Source organism: Pleurodeles waltl, chromosome 8 (genome assembly GCF_031143425.1).
Source record: "Pleurodeles waltl isolate 20211129_DDA chromosome 8, aPleWal1.hap1.20221129, whole genome shotgun sequence".
NCBI classification, from domain to species: Eukaryota; Metazoa; Chordata; class Amphibia; order Caudata; family Salamandridae; genus Pleurodeles; species Pleurodeles waltl.
This window is the reverse complement of record NC_090447.1, coordinates 1,416,053,671-1,416,072,483: the sequence shown is the minus strand read 5'-3', so window position 1 is coordinate 1,416,072,483 and position 18,813 is coordinate 1,416,053,671. Positions and strand designations below refer to the sequence as shown.

Sequence of the window (18,813 nt, the reverse complement as noted above, 5' to 3'; positions counted from 1 at the left end):
AGCACTGACAACCACTGAGTCTGGAGGTACTTGGGGGGTAATGTAATCAGGGTCTGTAGGTGCAGGCTTATATTTTTTTGTCAATGCGTGGTGTTTAAACCCTAGCTTTGACTGGCTCAGTGAATATTTTCACCTGCATGCTTAATCATGCCAGGTGGCATTGGGAGGCACCGATATCGTGAGTGCGTGGAGGATAATGTGTTAAAAAGGAAATCCTCTTCTAAAGGATCTCTGTGCATAAGCATCCCATGGTACGCTGTTGCCCTAGAAATAACCTGCGTGTATGCAGTAGTGTCTTCTGGTGGAGAAGGTTTGGAAGGGTATAAGTCAGGGTCATTGCCAGGAATAGGATCCGGATCATAGAGATCCCAAGGACCAACCGTATCACCATGAGAATATTGTGAATGATTTGGTGAAGGCAAAGGTGGTGGGCTAGTGGGTGGTGGCGAAAAAGAAAGTTGTGGTGAATAGGGGGAGAAGTATGGATAGGTAATGGTTTCTCTTTCCGTTTAAAAATCTTTGCTGGTGGTGGAGCAGTATCTAAATGTTCTTGAAAAGCCAACTTTCTCTTGGTCTGTAAAGGAGGTGCATTAATTATTCTGCCAGCCTCTTTATGGATATGAATCCTTGATTCTCTCATATCCATGATTTCAAGGATGGGTCTCTGTGTCCTCAGAAACATGATCAGATGGTTGATATGACTGCTCGGCAAGTGATTTTGAGCTCTGCTTAAGATTGCTCTAAAGTCCTTGTTCTTCCGAATAAGAAGACTTTTTCGGCTTCAAAGATGGTTGTTTTTTCGGGCCTGAAAATACTGCCTGTTGTTTCGGCTCTGAAGGCATCGAGGCTTCAACTCCTAGGAGTGGGGATACCGCCTCAGTTCGGAAGTTGAGCTTTTGGTGTACTTGCTCGACTCCGGTATTGACGGAGGTGTGGCCTTTTTCAGCACCGAACCCGAAGGTCAGTTGACGAGAATCTGCAGCTACACATGCCATCAAATATATATATATATATACACATACATATATTTTTAACAAAATCTCTTTACTGATTTTGAAAAAGGTATTACCTTCAGGGATACCAACTGAGGAGTCTCAGTTGACATCAGATGGAATATAGTGTACACTGTGTTCAAGTAGAGTGAAATCATGGCAAGTACAAGAACATAATGTTTAAACAGCAAAACTCACTGCTATACTTGTGCCCTCCCCACTCCCAAAACAAAAATACTCACCCCAGCCTTTACTATCAGAAATGTCCCCACATAATAAGTGAAAGCCCCTGCATAATGAGGAAGGAGTAAGGGTGCGTCCCTGTCTAAAAATAGTATTACTATTGGGTTAACGACCGAAAACTGCTAGGGTCACCAATATGGGTGATGCGGTTGGGCTCCCAATGTCTGGTCCCGTTGTAAGCCTCTTTGGACATCAAATAGCCCAGGGTTGGGAGGGGAGAGTGGGTATGGTTCTCTACTGAATGAATCACTGATTACAGTTGTTGCTCGCAATCTTTTCTGTATTTCTGTAGGCCTCTTGCCTCCTCCCTGTGGACCCACAGCCCTCGGCTACAACCTAGTATTCCAGGTTCCTTCGCCAAACATTTACCACAGAGGGGAGAGGTGGGGGGAGCTTGGAAGGGGGGGGGGGGCTATTAGGGAGATTTCGATCTCATCGTAATTGCCCTTTTTGGCAAGACCAAGGAACACATCAGTGCATTTTGAGGAGACAGCTTTTAACATCTAATGATGCAACTAAGTAAGGCAACATGTTTCATTAGCAGTACACATCTCAAATTTCAAACAAAATTGTGAAAGGGGTGTATCAGTGAATAAGGGTTTATCACAAAAATGTAGGTGTTAATGACACTTAATGTGGAACTAGACAATTTACCACTGTTGCCTTTGAGAGTTGGTCCATAACCGCATTTTGCCTCATTTTACTAAAAGTAGCTTCAGCAATTAAAGGGTCCTTCTGCTAATGACTTCTTATTTTTTTTATGTTGTAATCATTATTCTGAATTAGCTAGAAGGATAAAGCACTTATTCTCTGTACTGCAGAACATACAGCTCAGGGGCGGGGGGGGTGCAGTGAATCACAAATTCCTTGGGTGCCCTCGTTTTGGCTCATAACCTCCATTTCCCAAGGTCCAACATATTTCTTTCCAAAAATGGCTCCACTCAGAAACACAACTTTACAGTTGCTAGGTGAGCTACACTAGCCACAAAATACTTCAACTTTTCTGCCTACCAGAACACGGAGCATTAACATGGAAAATAATCTACAATCAGTTTCTTTTGCATTTCAACTGGCCTCAACCTTAAAGATTGTGACTTTTTGATATAACAGCCTTAGTGGAAAAGGTATGTCCAGATGTGGGTCCCTTGCTCACTGTGCCACTTGAACCAAGCTATGGCTGACTGATGAGCCGCAATCAGAGCAAAACCAGCGTTGGGTTGCTTGGTTTATGGAGGATCTTACCTGGCATTTCAGCCTTGACTGTTCTTACTGGACCAGGGTCAAGACTGATTTGCATATGGCTAGATCCAAACAGTTGGGATGGTGAGCAATCAACCATGGAATGGGATGTTACCCTGAGTGATTGCCAGCGCTTAAACAAAGCGCAAGCATTCCTCCCATTTCATTTTGTGTGTTTGATTTTATGTGGAGAGTCACAGCACGGTGGCAGCAGCTCTGTTAACGAAACTCTTTCTGAAATGTTTAATGTGAACTAAATCAATAAATCAATTTCGTTGGCAGTCATCTTTTTTTGAGTATTTTTTCTCTAAGAATAATTGGCTCTTCAAAGCACGTTAAGCATCTTTTGCAGAATTTTGTAGTATAAGTTATTATTCTAGATCTTCCTATAGCAAGCCCAATGTCGACTGAACCATATTATCGTACAGAAAATGAGCTAAAAAAAGGAAAGATAAATGCAACGTACAACCTCTTGAAATCCAGTTGTAAAAAGACAAGTTACTTACCTGTACTGTGCTTCTCTAACTTTGGCATCTGCCATAGATACATATGTTTAAATCTTTCAACGTTGTCAAAATGGAGTCCTTCTGTAACTTTGAAAAAGCAGTTCTGAGCACTGACATAAGTAAATACTTCAGCCAGTGCCTACTTTATTAACACATCCACCTTATTATAAAATGTCTGAATTTCAGTCAATAGGGTGAGAGTGCTCTGACTCACCCCTCCTAGACAAAGGAGTTCACACCTCAGATTTCATAGCACAAGTGGTGGAAGCATAGAATCATACCAGAAACGACTGAGGTGAGCCCTTTCCCTGGGAAGTGGGGTGAGAAACATGTGAATCTATGAAATATACCAAGGCTAAAGAACCACAGTAACAGGTAAGGACCAGCATTGGATTCACATACTTCAATCAAACTAGCAAGCAGTTAACATTTCCAATCTATTTACATAGTACATGAGGATGGAGCGATGGAAAGGCAAAAGGGGCTCACCTTACTGGAATACATGGCTAAGGACTGCCTGTGCCACTGCTACATCTCTATTTGCGACTGCTTCTAGGCAATATTGCTTTTTGAAAGTGTGAATGTTCCTTCATGTTCCAGCTCTGCAGATCTCTATCAATGACAGTCTTGAACTGAGTGCTGATGTAGCAGTTCTGCTTCTAGCAGACTTAACTTAAAATTTCAGTGTTGGAGATATTCCAGCTTTTGCTTGCCAGAAAATTATTATTGTCCCCACCTATCTTGTAATGCCCTGCTTTGCCACAAGGAAACCTTTCCATGGTGCTGAGAAAGACTAGCAGTTGACCGGATTTTCTCTGGTCTTAATTCTGCTGAGATAGAACTTTAGGCATCTTTTGATTTCTTACGAGTAAAGCGTTCTTTCTGCTGAAGTGTTTGTGTTTTGAAGACATGATTTAAGGATAACTGTTAGCTAGTGAGCTGAAACGCAGTCTGTAACTTGGGATTTGTGATTTGTTCTTAACACTACCCTGTCCTTTGAATATTGTATGAAAGGTTTGCATATCTCACTGACTCTTCTTGCTGATATTGCCAGGAGAAATACAGTTTTCCAGGTAAGGAATTTAATGGTGGCTTTATGAATAGATTTCTATGGGGATGACTTGAATAGTGAAGGTACAATATTTAATTCTCAAGTAAGTGGAGGTGCTGGAGTTCGTTGAAATACTCTGAATAAACCTTTATAGGAACGCTTTAACAATTATGTTCAACCATGCAGATAGTACATTCGGTGTGCCTGTCAAATGTGAGATGGAAGCTAGGTGAACTCCGATTGAGGGATGTCTAAGCACAGATTTCGTTAAATGCAACAGATAAGGCAGAAGTTGATAGACCTGTACTTGAAAACGGTGAAATTCTTTAGAGTGACACCAGTAACAAAATCTTTTCAACTTTGCCATATTTTCTATTTGTTGAGACTGCTCTGGCTTGTGCTAAAATGTCCTTGCAGTCTTTCAGGATATCATAGTGTCCCAATTCATGTGCTCAGGAGCCAGGCTGTCACTTTGTGGGACTGCGGTTTCAGGTGAAGTATTTGGCCCCTGAATGTGGTGAAACAATTCACTGAGTATTCCAACTGAATAGGTTGGACTTGCATTAATTGCACTAGGTCCGAGTACCAGTACTATCTTGGCTAGTAGGGGGCTAGAAGAATCAGTGTGCAGGGTCCCCTTCATTTTAGCTTGGGTAGGAGGGGAATCAGTGAAAAAGCATATATTGAAAGTTTCCCCAGGAATGTAGTTGTAGCTGCCTGCTTGCGTAATAGCGGCATTTCTTGTTGCAAACAGATGTTTGATTTTTCCAAAGTCTGAAATACTTGCTTCAGAACAGGGTCCTTCAGCTCCCACTCGTGGTAGTCCTACAATGTTCTGCTGGGGTAATCTGCATGATCGTTGCTCATGGTGAATTTCGCAATGCCAAATTTTTGGTGCCTCTTGATAGAATTTGGGAGTAAGGTACCACCTTGTTTTCAGATGTAGAAAATTGTAGTGGTAGTGTCTTTTCGGACCAGCACTTTCAACTTAGAGAGGAGTGGGGGGAAAAAAAAGACCATAATCCCCTCCTGACTGCTCAGAGTTTGAGCACATTTATATGAAGGCTCTCTTCTTGCAGTGTACAAAGCCCTTTTGTTGATCATTCATGAAGGTGTGCTACCCATCCTTCCATTCAGGCATCAGTAGTGACCACTAAGCGGGATTTAGGACGAAGAAATGTAAGCCCTGTGCCTGTGTTCTTCTGAGCTGTGCACCAAGAGTGCTCGTTTCTTTTTGGTTGTTACGGTGCTGCATTTACAGTTGTTGTATATATTATGGTGCATAAAAATGAATTTTGTTTTTGTAATTAAGGAATACTTGCTTTAGTGTAGCTGAAGGCTTAAGGACTTGAAGAGCTGAATACAAGCTTTGATTGAACTTTTGGTAGACTTTATGGATGAGCCTTTGAGCATCCGTTCATCTCGGTGCAAGGGTAAACTTGATGCCCTAGACAACGAAAGTGGGCTGCTACTGGAACCTTACGTTTTGTAAATATTCTACGGGGGACCAGAGGTTACAAGGAGTACTTGGAAAACAGCTACCTCGAATGAAGTTTCGATGTTTTCTGTGAAAGGGTATATGAAAGTACGCATCCTTGAGATCCAATGATACCATGTATTTGTTTTTCATTAAAAGAAGAAAAACGTCTTGAAGTGCAACCATACTGCTGTTTGGAGTGAAGTCCCACATTTTGATGATGTCTTTTTCCTACTTCTATAGCCTTCTTCCATAGCATAGTTCAAATGTCTGCCCTCAAAAAATGTAGGTGTCTATGCTTTATTCTAGTAGGGGTGTTGTTGGGGGATGTTGAATACACTCAAACATGACTGTACAGAATAATGTCCAGGACCCATTTGTCCATAATAATTGCCTTCAAGTTGTTCCAGAAGGTAGATTTTTTACCTGCTACAGCGTTCAATCAGTACTTGTGGAGCGTGGCTTATCACCCATAAGGGTATAGAGGTGCTGAGCTACTGGGCTTAGTAGAAAAGCCAGGTCTTGAGTCAATTCCTGAAGTTCGTCAGCGAGGGTGACGTTTGGAGATGGAGAGAGAGTGTGTTCCAGGACGTGGCTGCGAGGTGAGAGAAGGAGCTGCCTCCACTGTGGCTATGGCGGATGGGTGGTGTCTGTGCAAGGGCGAGGGAGGCAGAGCAAAGGTTTCTGGATGGTTGGTGGAAGTTTAGGGGTGGTTCATGGATGCTGGTCCTTGGTCATGGAGGGCTTTGCAGGCATATGGCAGTTTGAATTGATATATTTTCAGGGCAAGGAGCCAGTGGAGTTTCCTCAGGTGCTTGGTGATGTGAGTTTGTTTGGGCAGGTTGAGGATCAGTCTGGCCACTGAATTCTGTATCATCTGGGGCCTTCTCATGAGTGGTGCGTATAGTGCTTTGGCTTAGTCCAGATGGCTGGTGATTAGGGCTTGCTTGACTTTTTCTCGTGCTTCTAGGGAGTCATTTGAAGATTCTTCAAAGCATGTGTAGAAGCAGGCAGAAGAGACTGTTGAGCTGTTGTTTCATAGTGAATTTGCTGTCCGGGATGATGCTCAGGTTGCAGGTGTGGTCTTTTGCTGTGGGGCTGAGTACGAGTTCAGCAGGCCTCCAGGTGTCACTCCAGAAGGAGGTATGGCTGCCAAAGATAGGCACTTCAGTCTTGTCTGTGATGAGCTTAAGACAGTTTTCCTGCATCCAGGCTGCATTGTTCTACGTTCTTTATGCAGTTGTGGAGATTGGTAATGGTGGTGGTGGGGATCTTCTGAGAGTGAAAGGAAGAGCTGGGTGTTGTCGGCATAGGATATGATGTTGTTATTGTAGGTTTTGATGATGATGCATGTAGGTGTTGAAGTGGTGCAGTCTCTTGATGAGTGTGTGGTGGGGAAAGGTGTCGAAGGCTGCGGACAGGTCGATAAAGGATCAGGGCGGCCGATTCTCTTCTGTCGAGTAGGTGTGTGCCGATGTCATCTGTGGTGGTGATCAGGGTGGTCTTGGTGGTGTGGTTGGCTTGGAAGCAGTAGTGAATGGAGTCTAGTAGACTGTTTCACTCCAAGTGTTTGGTAAACTAACGGCTGATGGCGTTCTCCAGGATATTGGCTTAAATGGGGCATAGTTTGTGAGTTCGCTGAGATGTGCGGAGGGTTTCTTGAGGAGAAGTCTTACCTCTGCATGTTTTTATTTGTCAGGAAAGGTAGCTGTGGCGAAGGATGCGTTGAGGATGGTGGTGAGTGGGTGGCTGATCTTGTTGCTTCCTAGGTTGAAGAGGCAGTCAGGACAGGGGTCTGTGGGTGCTCCTGAGTGGGTGAAGTTCATGATGGCTCTGGTGTCCAGCGTGGTGAGCTGTTCCCAGGTGATGAGATGTTAGTCAGCGGGAGGCTTCAGTTGGAGTGAGGAGGCTGAGGAGGTCGGTGGGTCAGTGCTCAAAGTTCCTGTAGACGGTGGATATCTTGTTGTGGAAGTGATTCGCTAGAGTGTCACAGCATTCCTGTGAGGGAGGGATCGTTTTCTCGGTGATTGTAGGGCAGGAGAGCTCTGATAATGGTGAAGAGTTCCCTAGTGTGGTTGGCGCTAGTTCGATGGGGTCTGCAAGGGCATCCTTTTTTGCGTCAGTCATTGGTGGTATTTGTTGAGGGCTGACTTGAAGGTGGCTTGGTCTGTGTCGTCTGAGGATTTTGGCTGGTTTGATGGGGGCGACATGGTCGGCTGCGTTGGTGATCCAAGTGTTGAAGTTCTCGACTGCCTGTTTCACCGTCGGGCTGGGTGGTGTTGAGGGCATTCGTCCATTGGTTGTGTGTCACTTTGCTCCAGCTGCAGAGGGAGATTCTGGCAGGGTTGGGGGTGGTGTTAGGTGATCCTGTGATGGTGAAGTGGAAGATGGAGTAATCAGTCTAGGTGAGTGGGTGAGGCTGATGCTGTCCATTCTAAGAGGTTGGCAGTTTTGGTATCTGTGGAGTCATTCAGGTGGAAGCTTAGGTCTCTGAGGAAGATGTGGTAGTTGGATTTGAGGCAGGTGGGGCGAAGAAGTCTGTGATGGCGTCACAGAGGCCGGTGCACGGTCTTGGGGGTCTGTAGGCAAGGGAGCCCTTGATGGTTGTTTTGTCAGCAGTGTGGAGCTGGAAATGCAGGTGTTCCATGATTGGTGTGGTGTCATCTTCGGTGGTGGTGCGGATTGATTCTTTGTGGATGATGGTGAGGCCACCTCCGTATTTGTTGGCGCGTTCCCGGTGTGTCATCTTGCAACCGTTGTGCATTGTGGTAGCTATGTTGGGGTTGGAGGAGGGGTTGAGCCACGTCTATATGATGAATGTTCGGTCAGGTGAGGGTGAAGCTGGTGTCCCAGACTTCGATGGCATGTTTGCAGAGCGATATGGTATTGATCAGGAGGCATCAGAGGAGTTCCGGAATGGTGAATGTTGGCGGATGGGTGTGGGTTTCTGTGAGGGTGGGTGATCCTAGGCTGCAGGTAAAGAGACACCAGTGGCAGGTGATTGGTCCTGCTGTGGAGCAACGAGATGTTAAGCAGCAGTTGTTGAAGCCTCCGGGGTCTGGGGTTCAGATGTCTGCAGTGGAGTACCTGGAGGGCCAGGGTTCCTGGCGCTGGGTGCAGACAGGATTGCCTTTGGTGCGCCCATGCTGCAAAACGGCACCTAGCAGGCAAAAGTGACAAGAAGCCCAGAGAATGAAATTAAACAAAAAAACAGTAACTCGCAAGAGAAGCCCAAGGGAGTAAAATTAAATGAGTCATCTAGCTGGCTGATAGGGAAGACTGCCACAGATTGAATTGCACAGGGCAGGAGCATTCCTAGCAGCGTTGTGGAGGAGGCCACTGACCGCAGCGAGGGGGAGCTGGTGAGGGCCTGATGTTGTTAGATGGCATTCTTCAGTATTAGATGGCTGAAGATTATCAGCGATGTCTAGCGTGCTGGACTTTTTGCTGGGGTTTATGTGTATGTGAGTGCCATGCGCAGGGTTGCTGCAGCAGTCTTTAGGTATATGGCTGTTGATATGGTGCATAGCCCTGGCGATGTTGTTGAGGTTGTTAACTCTGAAATAAGCCTCAGGATGATAGAGTCTGCCTCGTCCACAAAAGGAATGAGATCTACATTGCTGTAAAGCTGCAAGTGAATTTGGCAGTTTCTGTGTTCGCTTTGATTCCCTGAAGCGCATCATCTATATGCATTCTGAATAACCATTTTTCATCAAAAGGCATATCCAAGATTTTATTTTGAATCCCTGGTCTGAAGAAGGTAACTTTTACCCACCCTTGATGACGTAATACTGCTGCTCCGGCTAGCTGCCTGAAGCCTATGTTTGACACATCCACTGCAGAATTGATTAGTGCCAATGAAGCTTTTACACCCTCATGGAGCATGCCTTTCCCCCTCTTGTTTTTTGTCTTTCAGCAGTATTTCTAGATATGCAGTGATGTCTGGCCACATTTGTCAAGGATGCCTGCCAACAACTGCCATTGCACACACTGCTCTGATGGACATAGTCATAGAGGTAAATATTTTCCCTGCCAAAGCCATTCTCCAGAAATTCTAGGCCTGGTGGTGCTGTGTGGAGTGCCATTGGATGGCTGGGTCGTCTCCGAGTCACCTGCATTGTGAGTGAAACTGCCTTAGGGTGACCTAGAAGGCATACTAGTGAATTATCTGGAATACTATACTTTTTATTTATTTGTGCAATTACTGCAGCTACCGTAGCCAACATTTACATACGCTTTCTTCTCTTGCTAGATGTGTTCTACATGAAGAATTGACCTAATAGAGACTTCTTAACCGATTACTCATATAGGAATAAGTCAAATTACTTCACTACAACAGGAAGATGGAATCGTTTGCCTGCTCTATCCACCAACAAATGAAATCTGGAAATGTAATCTGGTGGAGAAACCAAGAATGTATCATCCCTCTTTCACCAAATTAAAAATGGTGAGCAATTAAAGAACTAGATGGCAATCACATGGAAACTGACCAAAAAGGGTACTCTTGAACACACCTCTTTACATTAACTGTACAGGACCCACAAAGACATAGCAGAAATAATCTTATAGTAAATGGGACAAAACAAGGATCAGACAAAAATAACAAGAGGAAATCTATACATGAGGAAGTAAATTGATAAATAGCTGCAAATAGTCAATGGCGCAGAGAAAGGAGACTGGGACTTTGGAACACTGGACTAAATTGTAGTTATTGGTGACTTTAAGAGTTGGGTAAAATGTCTTACTTACCTTTTCAGAAATCCCAACTTCTGCAGTGTGAATCTACATACATACATATAGCATGGTTGAGGAAATCAGATGCTATTACAGCTGTCAAATAATGGGGAGCTGGCTGAAAATTTGTTACAACACAAAATAGTTGAAGACAGCAGCTGTTAATGGAACTTTGAATTCAGAAAGTCACCATATGATAAGTACATAAAAAGGATACTGCCAGAAATTTTGGTCGATAAATGTCCCGTTCAATGTATGCAAGGTTCTTAGAAACCAGCGTTGTTTGGACTTTCTGCCCTCTTATCACGATCTGCATTCGAGGCTTCAGATACAAAATACTACAATAAGCCTAAAAAACAAAATAGTGGTGTTTACTGAACAAGGTCTGCTGCTATCACTTCAACTTAGTTTGTTCAAGTTTCAATTGCAGATAACCTTTACAATACTGTAAAATAATTACAAATAAAGTCACACGATGAAAGTCCATCATGAGAAAACTGTTAAAGGAATGAGATGTTAAATTAACTACGATACAAGTCACCAATGCAGAAATTTGTCATTATAAATGGGTGTTGGCAACAAATGGGTGGCGTATCTTTATTTTATTACTAAAACGAAGATGTCCTTAATGGTTAACCCATTACCTATTGTGCACTCCCCCTGCTACACAAATTTAATTCACTCATCCATCCACCTACCTAGTCTAGAATGAGTCAAGCAATGTGATGTGGGCAATATGGTTTGTTGAGGACAGCCCTATGTCTTAAATCTGTACAAACTAAGGACCCTAGTACTAATCCAGCTCTCGTGTCTCATTCGAGTAACTTGCAATCTTAGTAATTCCTTCTTGCCATTCATGCAATTTTACCATTCTTGCTGTGATTAGCCCCCTCTCACAATTAAAGAAACAGTCAGTGTGTGAAAAATGTATCGGTCTAACTGGCTGCTCTCAGAACTTCAATGTCTGCAGCACTGGAATGGCCTGAACACTTAGTTTCACCCACTACTGTGATATTACTACTGTAATATTTCTTTCAGATATCTGAACTCCTCTTATACTGAACAAACAAATGTCTGTAGTTTATCAGTGCAACAACCTTCTCCCACCCAACTATTCTAGCCACTCCTCCCAAAAATTCCAGCAAACCCATATTTCAAAGATCAATACCTCCTCATGAATGCGAACCATTGGTCTGGGCTGCCCACACAATTGGAGCAATCTAAGTAACAGGTGATGTGAAGCATATCATGCTACCTCATCCGACACTTTAGGTATCTTTTTCAGAGACACTCGAGGATGAAGACTTGGGGTCTGGTATGGACAGGTCGGCTGTGACCAGGAGGGACACATCTGCTCTTTCTCAAATGGGTCCTGTTCACCAAAAATGTTGGGCATCTCTAAAGAGGACTGCTGCTGCATTTTCAAGTGCAAACAATGGCTTTTTCTTCAGTACCTCAGTGTTTTGCTCACTGGACTCTGCTTTGGACTGTGGCAAAACTGGAAAGGTATTCAGTCATTCCATCAGCCCCTCCCTGTCTGCATACTCAGATGGGAGCTCCTCTGGGATCAACTCAATAGGAAACCACATTGTGGATGCCATACTTTTATTCAACTAGCCACCAAATTATGAAGCGATGCTCCCTGCTGTCACAAAACTATTGTTCACCATCTTTCGGTAAAATGTTCAAAATCTTTGTGTGATTAACCATGCAAGTTGATTAGGCTGATTTGTCTATAATCGTTATAGCATCAGGACACCTCTCTAAGTTTCAAGTTTCCTCTATAAAAAACTCCTCAACATAACCGTATCACAAAGGTAAGTACACATAGGTAACTATAAATCTAATCTCGTTGACTTCTGATCTACGTACCTCAAAAGGTAGATGTGGATCACCAAGGCCCTTGAATTTGGCATTCAGGATACTAAAGGTACACGCATCTATATAAACTTACATTCATAATATCGCGATAGTCTATGTGTTGGCCATGCAATTTTACTTCTTGATATTCTGACATACACCTTTTAGTGGTATTGGCAGTGGGGAGCACAGTCAGTGGTGAAATATAGGTGGTGGCAAGTATTTGACATTACTGGTGGTGCTATCTGTGGTGGTAATAGTGATGGTATAATGGTAGTGGAGCTATTGCGTGTTTTTACATACCGAGTTGAGGAAATCTAGCAGATGTAGCTGTGATTAGGGAAGTAGTGCAAGCTTGGGTTAAACTCAAGTCAAATCCCTGTCTAAAATTGAAGACTAGGCATCATGAGGACAGAAAGTTAGGGAAATGGAAACGCCTGTTTTCTAATACAGCCCTCAGACCTGAAACAGGTAATTAATTCATATACATGATTTTGTAATTTTTGGTGTTAGACATGACGCTAACTGCAAAACTTTGTCTTCTGTTCCACCACTGGCAAGAAATGTTTTTCCTCAGCCCAGTGACAGGTTACATGGAACAGAAGGTCTTTGAAGCCTCTCAAGTCAAAAGTCCTAATTGGCTGGAAGAATCCTAGACCAAATTTAAAGGCTAAGAAATGTGAAAATGTTGCTGAGCTGGAGGGGGCTTGTAGGTTAGTGGTTGACATCACAAGAGATTTAAAGACAGATTTGCTCTTCTGTAAATGAGCATATCAAATTGTGGATAGCTGTCAAAACAATAAATGTTAGGATTATCAAGAGCATGTTAAGCTAACAAATTCAAGGGCCAAACCAAGGTGACCTTATTTTACATTTTCATACTATGGCCTCACCAACCACATATGAAACATCATGAATTTACACACTGACAAAACCGGCGTACAAAAATATATTCCGACAAAATGTAGTGAACTATGTGTGAAGCAGAAAGCACATTACTACAAGTATACGTACACGTAGTGAGTAATCACTTTCAGGTGGAATCTGGTCCATTCTTTCTTGCTTTTTATATCCAGTTTTTCCGGATGAATCGTCTAAATCTTCAGGTATTCGGATATCATATTTATCCTTATAAAAATCGAATTCGGGTTTTCCATGCTTATCCCTGAAGAAAACCAAAAATCAATGTAAGCTCATAAATCATTCATGATACATCCATACATTTAACAAACATTACAAAACGGGATTCTGCATTTTAATCATCCAACTTTCATGGTCCCTTAGTCATGTTGAATTTAATTGCCAGTTTCCCAACCATATCACTTATGTCATTAATTTCTCTTTGTCGCTGTTTAAGTCACTGTCTCTATATTTTTTCCACATTGAATGTGCTAGTGAGTTATGTTTATACAAGGTAGAATCAAGGCATAAATCAAAGGGCTTAAGCTGTGCTTCAAGCTGCTGAGCAGTACCCCTTAGGACAATCCACCGTGAGTCTTTCAATGGACCGAGGCAGTCAAAAGATCTAGGAGATGGCCTTGATGCACAAGCCACTATAAAATAACATTAAATATCAAGGGATTGAAACTGAATTTTGATATACCCAGGCTACCATTTGCACTATTTCTACTAACGTTGTAAAGATTATGCGGATTACAAATACATTTACAAAATCAACATAGTTCAACCTGTAAAAGCAAACTTGGAATACCAGATAACAAGATTCAAATCGGATATATAAGGAGACTAAAATAAACAGCAGCACAAAATACCTGCACCTCAATTTCAGCCGACATAGATATTCCTAAAATACCTTGTGGGGCTGGAGGGTGGCGACTTCTCTTTGAACTGCAGCGCTCTTTTCTTTTTTTTAAATCTGTAATTAACAGCCAGGCTGGGCTAAGGATGGTGGAGGGGATAACTGGACTTGACAATCATATTAATCCGACGGGTCAGAGATATCCCTATCATTGGGCACTATGGTGGCATGAGCCCGATTGCTCCTACCGGGTACAGGTGCTGAAAAACATATGGCTGTGTAGAGAATGAAAACTAGAGCCTGCATACAGGGAATATTTGCTTGACATTTTCTGAACTTTAAAAAATGCAATAAAGAACAATACTACCACAAACCTATTATACATTTTAAAACATGGGTTCAGGTATTGCTCAGGAACCTCTCCTTTCTCCAAACTTTTTTAATTGGTCTTGGTTGACGCTGTGCAGGCAAGGTGGGATATTAATTGGTGTGGTGTGGAATGCCAGCAGTAGCAATGGACAAAACAGGAAAACACCAAAGGATCCAAGGTTATATACAGGGAGTGCAGAATTATTAGGCAAGTTGTATTTTTGAGGATTCATTTTATTATTGAACAACAACCATGTTCTCAATGAACCCAAAAAACTCATTAATATCAAAGCTGAATATTTTTGGAAGTAGTTTTTAGTTTGTTTTTAGTTTTAGCTATGTTAGGGGGATATCTGTGTGTGCAGGTGACTATTACTGTGCATAATTATTAGGCAACTTAACAAAAAACAAATATATACCCATTTCAATTATTTATTATTACCAGTGAAACCAATATAACATCTCAACATTCACAAATATACATTTCTGACATTCAAAAACAAAACAAAAACAAATCAGTGACCAATATAGCCACCTTTCTTTGCAAGGACACTCAAAAGCCTGCCATCCATGGATTCTGTCAGTGTTTTGATCTGTTCACCATCAACATTGCGTGCAGCAGCAACCCAGCCTCCCAGACACTGTTCAGAGAGGTGTACTGTTTTCCCTCCTTGTAAATCTCACATTTGATGATGGACCACAGGTTCTCAATGGGGTTCAGATCAGGTGAACAAGGAGGCCATGTCATTAGATTTCCTTCTTTTATACCCTTTCTTGCCAGCCACGCTGTGGAGTACTTGGACGCGTGTGATGGAGCATTGTCCTGCATGAAAATCATGTTTTTCTTGAAGGATGCAGACTTCTTCCTGTACCACTGCTTGAAGAAGGTGTCTTCCAGGAACTGGCAGTAGGACTGGGAGTTGAGCTTGACTCCATCCTCAACCCGAAAAGGCCCCACAAGCTCATCTTTGATGATACCAGCCCAAACCAGTACTCCACCTCCACCTTGCTGGCGTCTGAGTCGGACTGGAGCTCTCTGCCCTTTACCAATCCAGCCACGGGCCCATCCATCTGGCCCATCAAGACTCACTCTCATTTCATCAGTCCATAAAACCTTATAAAAATCAGTCTTGAGATATTTCTTGGCCCAGTCTTGACGTTTCAGCTTGTGTGTCTTGTTCAGTGGTGGTCGTCTTTCAGCCTTTCTTACCTTGGCCATGTCTCTGAGTATTGCACACCTTGTGCTTTTGGGCACTCCAGTGATGTTGCAGCTCTGAAATATGGCCAAACTGGTGGCAAGTGGCATCGTGGCAGCTGCACGCTTGACTTTTCTCAGTTCATGGGCAGTTATTTTGCGCCTTGGTTTTTCCACACGCTTCTTGCGACCCTGTTGACTATTTTGAATGAAACGCTTGATTGTTCGATGATCACGCTTCAGAAGCTTTGCAATTTTAAGAGTGCTGCATCCCTCTGCAAGATTTCTCACTATTTTTGACTTTTCTGAGCCTGTCAAGTCCTTCTTTTGACCCATTTTGCCAAAGAAAAGGAAGTTGCCTAATAATTATGCACACCTGATATAGGGTGTTGATGTCATTAGACCACACCCCTTCTCATTACAGAGATGCACATCACCTAATATGCTTAATTGGTAGTAGGCTTTCGAGCCTATACAGCTTGGAGTAAGACAACATGCATAAAGAGGATGATGTGGTCAAAATACTCATTTGCCTAATAATTCTGCACTCCCTGTATGTGTCACAATGCATCCCCCCCAACAGTCATTGATTACTCCGGGGGCATGGTCAATAGGTGTGCAAGGCAATTGGTTTGGGGCACCTCTAGCCTTTCATCAACTATTTCCACAAAATGCAAACTGAACAAGGTTTATTTGGGTTGGGTTTTCAGAAAGGACTTCTGTGGCTGCTCAGCTGCCTTTGGAAGATGGCTGCTGCCTTTGAAGATATTTGCCTTTGCTGTAACTAAAAGCCAGAATTTTAGGTCTGGATTTGTAGCAACCTGGTAGCCTTTGCTACTTGTGTCCTTTATAATCTTCTACAACATAGAATCTACCAGGGGACCAAAGGGATGTTCCTCAAAGGATAGTGAAATGAGGTGTGACTGGACTTCTGGTCAGATGATTGACACGAAGTGTGTCTGCTGAGTACCTGTGTTGGTTTCTCTTGAGACTGATTCAGCACCATCTATGGCACACTGGATGTTGGCATTTTAAATTGTTTTTCCTTCTTGAACAGTCATTTTCCTTTTCCTACATGTCTCTGGAAGTTGTTTGCTAAGCTCTTCCATCTCCTCCCGTTGGTGTCTATCATATTCAGAGAACAAGCCAGGAGTTTTGGTGCTGCACCACTAGGTGGCAGCTTCTACTGCCATCTGCTTGCTCACAGCATTGATCTTTTTGCCCTCCTTATCGGGCAGAGCTGTATCACCAGTGGTTTGACTGAATCCCCTCTAAAGCACCTTGTGTACAACGACAGAGTCAGGTTGGACAAGCCTGTGAATGTGGACATAATCTTGGGAGGCTGCCTCATACTTCTCTTGCCACATTGTGGTGATAGTAGATAAAACAGACCGTTGCTTACAAGAGCCTTGGCGCTGCCTCTTATAATGCATCTACAGCTGATCTCTTAGGTGGCACGTGCTTTTCCTACATTGAAAAAATATATATAAGTCGAACAGGCAGACTAGTCGTGGCCCTGCGCGAGACCAAGATTACAGACTTGATGTTGTTCTTACCACAAGAACATACTACTGCACTTGGGGCAGAACTTAAAGGTGTATTCTCAATATTCATCGTCACCCACTTAAGTCATTCTCATGTGACCTAGATCAGGGCTTCTCAATTTCATTCAGCTCCAGAGTGGTTGTACAGCAGCTTTTGCAGTGGTTAATGCAAGCACAACGGTCTTGTGTGTGAAAACTACATTCCTCACGTCAGGATTCTGGTGTTTCTCAGCTTCTGTTGTTCAACTATCCAGGAGCAACTGAAGATTAGTCTGAACCCGATGGAGAGAGTGCACAGTATGCAGTCTACAGTAGCCCATGCTACAAACACAACTGTTTTCCAGACTGACCATGATATCCACAGTCGTCATCTTTTGCAATCAAATGAGCAGATCAAGTTCTAAGCTGAAATTTTATGATCCTTGTCATGTGTGGAGGTGTATAAAGCTAGTGACACCTTGAGTGACCTTAACACAGTCAGACTCCCATTGTATTGTTTGCAGACATCCTAAGTGTCCTCAACAAAGGTTTTTAAGTGTTTTGATAACATTTTGAAGTTGGATGTTAACATACTCAACAAAAAGTGAAGTGATTGAGTCTACTGTGGTGATTGGTATGGCCCCAGGTGGTCTTTTAGGTTTGCAGGCATTTGGGAAGAAATAAAAAGTAGCAGTTTTAGGGTGAGGTATGATTAATCAGTGTATTCATCTGTAAGAAGTCTGCTGTCTTTCCATGAAGTTAGTCTGTCTGTGAGAAGAGATAGAAGGTATTCTTGGATTAAGCTCATTAGTCCTATATGGCAGATTAAAAACATGCTGCCTATATTTACATGAGTTTGTTTGCTTAAAGAATACATTTTTGCCAATGAGAAGGGCAGGCTTATGTGGATTAATCCTTTATCAGATTCAGTATACTCTGCCACAACAAAACCACAAAATAGTCTCACAGAAAACAGCCCTTTGGCGCTAAGAACTTGTCAATGGAGAGAAAAATAAAACTCCCAACAGTATCAGACTCATCAAAAGACAATCTGAGAAGAAACAATATTCTCAATTATTCTGAACAAAAAAAAGAATGTCTGTTCTATTTTTGCTGAAGAAATGCTCAAAACCCATTTAAACAGCCAGGAAACTTGAATTCACATGGCCAAAGTATAAAATGGCAACAATGAAAAGGGTCTTCTAAAGGAAGAGGTTTTACATCACAGTAAACACACAGTAATTGTGTGGCTGACTTTACTACTAAAACAAGGTACTAATACTGTAGTAAGGTGAATAATTTAGAAAAACAATGATGTGCCTCTACAGAGACAGCTAGCAAAAAAGTAATTGATTACTCTACTAACCCTGGATTTTCTTCCCATCGAAAAAGTGCTTTAATGTCTAGTAAGCACTACTTAAATGTACCTACAGTACAGCTGGAGTACCTGTGTTAAAACCTAAAACTACCATGTATTACAAAATACCTCTGAATATCTACTTCAGGATTTACCAAAGTAAATTCCATTATTCTGTGCTTTGTAAAAGTAACTCCACTCCTTTTAGGAATATGATAAAGGAGCATTCATGCTGGTCATGTCCAAAGCATTATTCAGGATATGAAAAATAACACAAGCTAAGATAGGGCATGTCAAACTAAACTTGCCACCACCATAAAGATTTGCTCATAAAACCTGTAACTTGGCTCAGAAGGATGTGGTATGCTCCACAAGCTGTGTGCCATCCTTGCTCAAGGGTCACACTATATTTCTCGGCAGCATGCCTATTTTAATACCTTTACTGATGAAGTAGGTACTTGCAAGTTACTAGTAATAGACAGATTTTTTATGTGAGCATGTTTTGGCA

General features: G+C 42.5%; 1 protein-coding gene across 2 annotated transcripts in view; it reads right to left on the bottom strand.

Annotated features, from left to right (window-relative positions):
- Positions 1-18,813, bottom strand: part of MORC3 (MORC family CW-type zinc finger 3) — a 327,051-nt gene that overhangs the window by 181,086 nt on the left and 127,152 nt on the right. For both annotated transcript variants that reach the window (XM_069202531.1, XM_069202532.1), the window contains exons 6-7: positions 13,117-13,267; positions 10,460-10,591 (exon numbers count right to left, since the gene is read on the bottom strand). In XM_069202531.1, coding sequence (XP_069058632.1) covers positions 10,460-10,591; positions 13,117-13,267 — 283 coding nt within the window. The remainder of the gene's footprint in view (positions 1-10,459; positions 10,592-13,116; positions 13,268-18,813) is intronic.